Here is a 9,462-nt window from a genome sequence, read left to right as displayed (position 1 = left end):
AAACTACCATTTTGTACTCGAAAGCGTTACGTAACGTTTTGCTTGAACCCCCTCCCCCCCGATTGACGCTAACGTAACGCTTTGCATAACCCCCCTCCCCCTCGAAGGCGTTACGTAATATTTGAACGTTCCCCAGTAGCCTACTTGTTAGAAATAAAAATGCAGTGGACAAGAATAGTCACTCCCATAATGTAACATCACTTTTGTGAATATAAAAGTTGTGTGAGCGAAATCAAAATTTTCCTATCTGGAAATTTGGTTGTCTGTTGGATTATAGAAACAACATTTAAATTCCCCCTTTGTCTGTAGCGTCCGGAAAAAACAAGTCTATTAACTATCTTAGATTCTGACAGTTTTCAGACTAAAAAGGAGTCTATGCCTCCTTTAGTCATATAGTGGCGCCCATATTTCTGAAATAGTGTTATTTTTAACTTTCAACGCATCGAAAATAGCCTGTGTTGTCGGATTCCTTCCAGTTGATTAATTATTGTGAGATTACATCTGTGTATACGTTGGCATAGCACAGTTTGACGTTGATTCTATGCTAAATGGGTTCGCTTGTCTGTAAACGTATTCCTTTGTGTCAATTTCTTAAAGATTCGTTGTATTGTGAAATACTCAGCATCAACGTCAACGAACGGCCTTTTTATGCAACTGTAACGTTTTTACATTCAGCATCAGGAATAGCCTTTTTCCTAATTCATGGCTTTAAATAGAAGAACTTTGCGTTATTTCTCTAATTCAGCAATAATAGCTCAGCTACGCGAACATTCCTTTGTGTCAATTTCACACGTATTAATGGATAGAATTGTTTAGCAGTTTAGAAATAGATTACTGTATTTGTTAACTGAGCTATTGAAATGAACTCTTGATCGTAATTTAAGAAAGGTTATATTAGACTTTCTGGAGTATTTGTTAACTATAATTCTATTCTATTTAGTCGTGATATAATGCTTAGGCGTATCACCTTGTAAATGCATTCTGGAAAAGGGGTTGTCAACAACCGGTAAATATGATTTTCATTTTATTCATAGTTTGTCTCATTTGTTAACCAGCCGTACATCTCTTATGAAGTTTAACATACCAAACGTATGATGTCTACTTGTATATTGTGGTAACTGTTTATTATTATTATACGTTTTCGTATTCGTAAAGTCACGGTTATTTTCCCCAGAGAAAAACCGCGACCTGACGAGGACAAATTGAGTGCTTCGAAGACAATTGCGCGTTTTTCCAACATAGAACAATCATCCCAGCTTGTTGGTGGTATGCGAGCAGACAATTTCAAGTGGAAATCACCTCAGTGTAGATCAGGTGTTTTAACATCAGACAACCCGCACCGCTATACGATCTTACATTGAAAGTTTTTCTCGGTTGACGGAGGTATCAACCGATTGATCCGGTCGTAAGTATAAACCGGTAGTGTACAGAATTATTTCTTTTAGTAAGAAATTTTCTGGTCGCAGAGTTGCGACTCGTTTGTCATCGTTCGAATAACGATTGGCAGTTCTCGTTGATCTCTTGAAGAAGTTTACTTAGTATTGTTATATCGCTTTTTCCTCTTTCTTAAAACTCTTTGAATGTTAAGAAGTGGGAAATTTTATAGCAAAATGGCCTGTGAAACTATTGAAACTGCTGTTAAAAATTTAAATGATTTCTATCTTGAAATCAATAACCTTATGAAGACTCCCCATTGCGCAAAAACGGTACGCGCTCGTCTTCCTGATTTAGATAATTTGTTCAGTTCTCTTATGGCACTTTGTGTTGACATTTCTGCTGATAAACCACTTCTGGAATCTTGTACTTTTAGTAAAGATGACTATTCTCGTGGTAAAGACGAATTCTTGACTTTTGTTGAAGGCTGGTTGCGAGAGCAGGATGATGAACACGAGAGTGGTCATACTCCTTCTATTGATATAATTCGTGTTTTGCAACGTTCCAAAAATGGCTCTAAAACCGGTAGCCATATGACGACGACTTCGAGATCTTGCAGGAGTTCTAAACAAAAGACGCTGCGAGCCAAATTGGAACTTGCGCAACTGGCGGTAAAACACAATCAACAACGTCGTCTGGAAGAAGAAAGGGAAGCTAAGTTGAAGGCCGAACGAGCTGCCGCTGAAGCTAAGTTGAAGGCCGAACTCGCCGCCGCTGAAGACCGTCGCGTTCTGGAAGCAGCCCGGTTAGAAGCCGAGGTCTGGGAGGTCAACTCCCAAGAAGGTTCTCTGCGAAACATTCGATCTCAACCCTTCGACCATCTCAACCCAAACAAGGTACAGTCAACAATGTTTCGTTCCAGTTCTTGTCATATAAATCCTGGGTGTTCTAGCTTTAATGCCGATGTGCCTAATCCCGGTGTTCCAGCACAGAACCTTCCCTTGCCAAATGTTAAAATTAACGAACAATTTTCTATGAAGAATGACTCTGCTATTCTAGCAGGAATAGTTACTGCCGTTAGCGCTGGCATGAATATGCCAAAATATGAATGCCCCAAATTTTCAGGGGATCCTAAAGACTATTTTTCTTTCTTCCGTCATTTCGAAGAAACTATAAATTGCGCAGATATAAGCCCCAGCAAAAAACTGAGTTACTTACTTCTATACACAACTGGCAAAGCGCATAACTCGATTAGTCACTGTCCTTCACTTAAAACGCCTGAAGAAGGCTACAGTAAAGCGTTAACAATTTTGCATGACTTGTTTGGGCAGCCGCGCGTCATAGCAGAATCTTTTAAACGACAGTTGCTTAAAATCTCTGCAATCAAACATCTCGACAAAGAAGCAATGCATAGCTTCTCCACAGCTTTGAGAAAGTGTTACGAAACCTTAGATAGCCATGGACATTCTTACGAATTAAACTCTTACTTAGATGATCTTGCTGACAAGTTACCGCCGTGTATAAACAATTCTTGGAAGAGAAAGTACGCAAAAATTCAATGCAGACAACAAAGGGCTTCTACCTTTCGGGACTTCGTCGAATTCGTAGAAGATGAAGCAAAACTTTTAAATGCTTATCCTACTAAAATTGAAAGCGAAAGTTCTAAGCGCCACGTAAATTCTTTTGGTCGTAGTGGACAAAAAATCAGCAGTCAGCGAACTTGTGCTACGGTTTCAGCCACCCGTGGTAATCGTGCGTCACAATCCTTTGAAGGCAAAACACGACAAAGACAGCGATTTGCCGGTCGCCAGTGTTTCTTTTGCTCTGGAAATCATATACTTTATAAGTGTAATGAGTTTTCCAAAATTTCTTTACAGGATCGCCGAGATTTTCTAAACAAAGAGAGGCGTTGTTTTAATTGTTTCAATAAACATGCCACTTCAGATTGTAGGTTTGAGAGTACATGTACCGAAAAGGGTTGCAAAGGTCATCACCATTCTTTGATGCACTACGTCTCTAGTAAAGCGTCTCCTGATGTCACTCGAGTCAACACAGGTAAGTTGCTTTCAACTTCTGTTTCTTCCGATTCAGTGTTAGGTCATAAAAGTTTCTTTAACGTCGTTCCTATTAAAGCAAGGGCTAATGGGAAAGAAGTTAAAACTTACGCCTTTCTCGACACTGGATCGGATGCAACTTTCTGCGATCACAGTTTGATCGCGTCGCTTGACTTAGAGGGCGAGCCCAGCCAAATAAAGCTGAGCACTGTAAATAAAAGCTTAGATACTATTAAAAGTAAAAGAGTCAGTGTCTCAATTTCTTCTTTAGATGAAAAGGTCAACTTTGAAACAGTGCAAGCCTACGCCATAGACAAAATACCAGTGTCTCCAAATCCTAATCTTTCTTGCGACGATGTTTCCAAATTTCCTTATTTGAAAGATTTAAATTTTGAAACTTTAGAAAACGCCCATGTCTCAATCTTAATTGGCATCGATGTTTTAAAGGCTCATAAAGTTTTAGAGCAGAGAGAAGGAAACAATGGTGAACCCAGTGCAATAAAAACACCCTTAGGTTGGTCACTTTTGGGATCATCAAAAAATCAAAACAACATTCTATCTAATTTTATTCATTCAGATGAAAAATTGGACAATGCAATCCAACAGTCTTGGTTTGAAGATTTCAAACCGGAAGAGCTTTCTTTTCCATCGTCTGTGCAAGACAGACATGTTCTTAAAGTGCTACGTGAAGAGGTGTCACGCACTGATGGTCACTATTACGCACCGCTACCCTGGCGGAAGGACGTAAGTTTGCCTGAAAATAGTCGCTTGATGGCAACAAAGCGCTTAAATTCTTTGAAGAAACGCTTTGAACGTGACGATCAATTAAAGCAAAAATATGCGTCAAAAATGCAGGAGTATCTAGAAAACAACCATGCAGAGGTTGTAAACGAATCAAGTAGTGATGATGAACAAGGGCAAAAACGTGTTTGGTACTTGCCACATCATCCAGTGATTCATCCCCGCAAACCAGACAAAGTCAGAATAGTGTTTGACTGCGCTGCTCAGCACAGAGGGGTAGCTTTAAATGATGCCTTGCTGCAAGGTCCTGATCTTGTAAATAGCCTTGTTAGTGTATTGACACGCTTTCGCAGAGAGCCAATTGCCTTGGTAGCAGATGTAGAAGCGATGTTTCATCAAGTTAAAATAAAAGAACATGACAAAGATGCATTTCGTTTTCTTTGGTGGCCTGGAGGAGATCTTTCTAAACCTCCCGTCAGCCATCGTATGCTGGTACACATCTTTGGTGCTCCATCTTCACCTTGTTGTGCGACCTTCTGTCTGAGGCAAACTGAACAAGAGTTCGGTTCAAACTTCAACTCTGCTACATGTGATGTTGTTAAAAATGATTTTTATGTAGACGATTGTCTAACGTCTGCTAGTTCTGTAGATGACGCTGTTCTTTTAGTCAAACAGCTTAGAGAGTTGCTTCAAATTGGTGGCTTTAACCTTACAAAATGGATTTCAACGAGTCAGGAAGTTCTTAAAACTATTCCTGAAAATGATAGAGCGAAATCTGTTATGAATGTTGATCTCAACAGTCCGTTGAAGGAACGTGTGCTAGGTGTTTCTTGGAACGTTTCCAATGACCAATTTGCGTTTCAGGTTTAAGACAATTTTGAGTTGAAAACGTTTACGAGACGTTCCATTCTATCTGCTGTTAATTCTCTGTATGACCCATTGGGTTTCATTGCTCCAGTCGTGCTGACTGCTAGAATTCTGCAGCAAAACATCATTCAGCAAAAACTTGGCTGGGATGATCAACTGCGGAATTCAGATGTACTTGAGTGGCAAACATGGTTTAAGCAACTGCATGATCTTGGTGAGTTGAATTTATTTCGTTGTTTTAAACCTCTTAACTTTGGTAAAGTTGTTAGTCATCAACTTCATCACTTTTCGGATGCTTCTGTTCAAGGTTACGGGTTTGTATCTTACTTGCGCCTGGTCGACGATACGGGATCTATTCATTGTTCTTTTGTGTGTGGCAAAGCTAAAGTTACACCACCCAAATCAGAAAGTATTCCAAGACTGGAACTTGTAGCAGCGGTGTTGGCAGTTAAAGCCGACAAGTGGCTTCGTTCTCAACTTGATTATTCAAACTGTCAGTCAATCTTTTGGACTGACTCTAGTGCGGTAAGAAGGAGTATTAATAATGAAAACAAACGATTTAGGACCTTTGTGTCAAACCGTTTGGCAAAAATTCATCGACAAACTACGCCTTCCCAATGGAGGCACGTCAATTCTCATATCAATCCAGCCGACGATGCATCTCGCGGCCTATCTGTAATTCAGTTGTTGAAGTCTCGATGGCTAAAAGCTCCGAAGTTCTTGTGGAAAACAGAAGACTTCTGGCCTTCTATTCCCGCTTCAGAAGTAAATTTTGAGTCTCTTCCTTTAGATTTTCAGCCTCTTGAGCCTAATATTGTCTCTGCAGTTCAGGTAAGTCAGACAGTAGCCGTAGACAATCTAATTAGTTATTTTTCGACCTTGCACCGTTTAAAAAAGGCCACAGCATGGCTAAAACGGTTTTGCAAGTTTGTCCAAGACAGGTCTTCTGTAACTCCGGGACGTCTTACTGCTGATGAACTGTACATCGCTGAGTTACGTCTCATATCTTATGTACAGAAGCAAGTCTTTTCGCCTGTGTTTGTAATTCTTAAGAATTCTTCTTCTTCTTCTTCTAGCAAAGCACTCAAAAGGGAATTAAAGAGTCTTCCGAATCTTCGATGTGTTTCGAAGTTGAGTCCATGCCTGATGAGTGGTGTTCTTCGAGTTGGTGGACGGTTAGAAAATGCACCGATACTTTTCGAATCCAAACACCCAGCAATATTGCCCTATCAACATCATTTGACAACTTTGTTCATTCGAAACCACCATGTCCTGGTTGGCCATTCTGGTATGTCCCATACATGGACATCGCTTCGCCAACGTTTTTGGATCATAAAGGGTGGAGCTGCTGTCAGAAAAGAAATTAGTAAGTGTGTTCTGTGTCGCAAACGTAGCGCACTTGGTTCTCAGCAACTTATGTCAGCTCTTCCTCCTGCTCGTCTGAAACCGGATGAGCCTCCTTTCTCACATGTAGGAATAGATTATTTTGGTCCATTCTATACTAAACGTACACGCAGTTTAGAAAAGCGTTACGGGTGTGTCTTTTCATGCCTCACCATGAGAGCTGTCCATGTTGAAGTTGCTCATGATCTTTCTACCGATTCCTTCATCAACGCTTTTCGCCGTTTTGTCAGCCGCAGAGGTAAACCCAAAGAAGTGTTTTCCGACAACGGTAGCAACTTTGTTGGAGCCGAGAGAATTTTGCGAGAATCTCTTCAAGCTCTTAATCAAGAAAATATAGGAACGTTCTTTCAACAAGAACAAATAAAATGGAATTTTAACCCACCAACAGCTAGCCATATGGGGGGAGCTTGGGAAAGGATGATTCGTTCAATCCGCCGAATTTTTAATGCCCTGTTAAAGTCACAAACCCTTACAGATGATGTCTTGCACACCCTATTCCTTGAAGTTGAGAAAATTCTTAATTCTCGTCCTTTAGTTCCCGTCGCTATTGATCCAACCGCCGACGAGATACTTACGCCAAACCACTTGTTATTACTGAGACCTGAAAGCAATTTGCCGCCAGGCTTGTTTAACCAAAAAGATAATTACACAAGGCGTCGTTGGAGACAAGTCCAATACCTGGCAGATCAATTTTGGAAAAGGTGGTCTCGCGAGTACCTTCCAACCATTGCCTTACGCCAAAAGTGGCCAGACGTGAAACGTAACCTTCACCAAGACGATATCGTTCTTGTTGTTGACAACAATGTTCCTCGTGGAAGATGGAGAATGGGTCGCGTTACCAGATCCTTTCCTGACAAAAAAGGAGTCGTTCGAATTGTAGAAGTTCTCACGCAGTCGGGAAGTATTCAACGGCCTATAGCAAAACTGTGCCTCATCCAGGAAGCAGATGGTATCGCCTCGAAATAAGATGACATTACGGAAATAGTAAAAGAACAATGATCGACATTATGTTTGGTAGCATGCTTACAACGAGAGACACTAAATGAGTTGTATGCACATACGTAGGCCTAATTATGTACTGTATATGTAAAGGACACTTGTTTGTAGTAGTGTAACATAGAAGTAGTGATGTTTGTGTGTTTGTAAAATGTATCTCATCCATCGTTAGCATTTTAAGGGGGAGGATGTAACATCACTTTTGTGAATATAAAAGTTGTGTGAGCGAAATCAAAATTTTCCTATCTGGAAATTTGGTTGTCTGTTGGATTATAGAAACAACATTTAAATTCTCCCTTTGTCTGTAGCGTCCGGAAAAAACAAGTCTATTAACTATCTTAGATTCTGACAGTTTTCAGACTAAAAAGGAGTCTATGCCTCCTTTAGTCATATAGTGGCGCCCATATTTCTGAAATAGTGTTATTTTTAACTTTCAACGCATCGAAAATAGCCTGTGTTGTCGGATTCCTTCCAGTTGATTAATTATTGTGAGATTACATCTGTGTATACGTTGGCATAGCACAGTTTGACGTTGATTCTATGCTAAATGGGTTCGCTTGTCTGTAAACGTATTCCTTTGTGTCAATTTCTTAAAGATTTGTTGTATTGTGAAATACTCAGCATCAACGTCAACGAACGGCCTTTTTATGCAACTGTAACGTTTTTACATTCAGCATCAGGAATAGCCTTTTTCCTAATTCATGGCTTTAAATAGAAGAACTTTGCGTTATTTCTCTAATTCAGCAATAATAGCTCAGCTACGCGAACATTCCTTTGTGTCAATTTCACACGTATTAATGGATAGAATTGTTTAGCAGTTTAGAAATAGATTACTGTATTTGTTAACTGAGCTATTGAAATGAACTCTTGATCGTAATTTAAGAAAGGTTATATTAGACTTTCTGGAGTATTTGTTAACTATAATTCTATTCTATTTAGTCGTGATATAATGCTTAGGCGTATCACCTTGTAAATGCATTCTGGAAAAGGGGTTGTCAACAACCGGTAAATATGATTTTCATTTTATTCATAGTTTGTCTCATTTGTTAACCAGCCGTACATCTCTTATGAAGTTTAACATACCAAACGTATGATGTCTACTTGTATATTGTGGTAACTGTTTATTATTATTATACGTTTTCGTATTCGTAAAGTCACGGTTATTTTCCCCAGAGAAAAACCGCGACCTGACGAGGACAAATTGAGTGCTTCGAAGACAATTGCGCGTTTTTCCAACATAGTTCAGTTCAGTTCAGTTCAGTTCAGTTCAGTTGTTTTTTTATTTCTGACCATCATATCAACACAATACACATCAACATAGCAAAGGTCAAGAAAAAGGTAGAAGCGACAAAACGCGAACGTTAAAACGTGCTTGTGATCGAAGTAAGTTATTGAGTTGAAAAAAATTTGGCACGGTCGCAACACCTTCAGTAAAATTTAAGATATAAAGGGAAAATTAAAAAAATAAAAAATGTTACAAAACAAATAAACATATAGCCTATAGGCTATAACTTTATTAGCCTACATAACTTTAGCTGATATATTGAAAATTTGTATGGACAGTTGCTATGAAGATCGGCCATGGTGCGTTATCAAGAGTGCTGATGGTCGTAAGGGGAACACGTCTTGATGCGTTTAGCTCATAGCAAAGAGCAAGGCAGGCAAAGAAAACCCCACAAAGAAATCCTACCACGGGCAAAGCCATTTCAAGCGCAACGCACCAGGCCTTGCACGACTCACAAAATAGATAGGCTATAACTTGACGACATGAAACAATGACAAAAAAACAAACTAGCAAAAAACAACATCATCATCTTGCGGAAATTCAATTATACCCAGGGAAGTTATGTCTTAAAGATATCAAGCGTGCTTTGATAAAAGTTGCGTTGATAAAGCGATAATTTTAGACCCCAGTCAGCTAAACTCGCCACTTCCACACCGATCCAACGTTAGCTAACGTTGTATTAATGCAAAAATGACAGGCATCGCCAGCTGGGATGTAGTAGTGGTATGTCCCAGTAATATG

The 9,462-nt window shown here is 39.6% G+C and overlaps 1 protein-coding gene across 1 annotated transcript; it reads left to right on the top strand.

Moving 5' to 3' along the window:
• Positions 1-1,610: 1,610 nt before the first annotated feature.
• LOC145772370 (uncharacterized) lies at positions 1,611-7,406 on the top strand. The gene is made up of 3 exons (XM_082584248.1): positions 1,611-4,983; positions 5,128-5,867; positions 6,054-7,406. The coding sequence occupies exons 1-3, from the start codon at positions 1,611-1,613 to the stop codon at positions 7,404-7,406; spliced, it is 5,466 nt and encodes a 1,821-aa protein (XP_082440374.1).
• The last annotated feature ends 2,056 nt before the right edge of the window (positions 7,407-9,462 follow it).

The sequence above is a fragment of the Aplidium turbinatum genome, chromosome 6 (assembly GCF_918807975.1).
Source record: "Aplidium turbinatum chromosome 6, kaAplTurb1.1, whole genome shotgun sequence".
Classification (NCBI taxonomy): Eukaryota; Metazoa; Chordata; class Ascidiacea; order Aplousobranchia; family Polyclinidae; genus Aplidium; species Aplidium turbinatum.
Note: the sequence above shows the minus strand (reverse complement) of the source record. Positions and strands in the feature narration are given on the sequence as shown.

Excerpts from the sequence above, each read along its gene's own strand:
- LOC145772370 (XM_082584248.1), top strand. The coding sequence starts at position 1,611 with ATGGCCTGTGAAACTATTGAAACTGCTGTTAAAAATTTAAATGATTTC. Across the intron at positions 4,984-5,127 it reads CAACAGTCCGTTGAAGGAAC|TCGTGCTGACTGCTAGAATT; the intron begins GTGTGCTAGGTG and ends TCATTGCTCCAG. Across the intron at positions 5,868-6,053 it reads ATATTGTCTCTGCAGTTCAG|AAGCAAGTCTTTTCGCCTGT; the intron begins GTAAGTCAGACA and ends TCTTATGTACAG.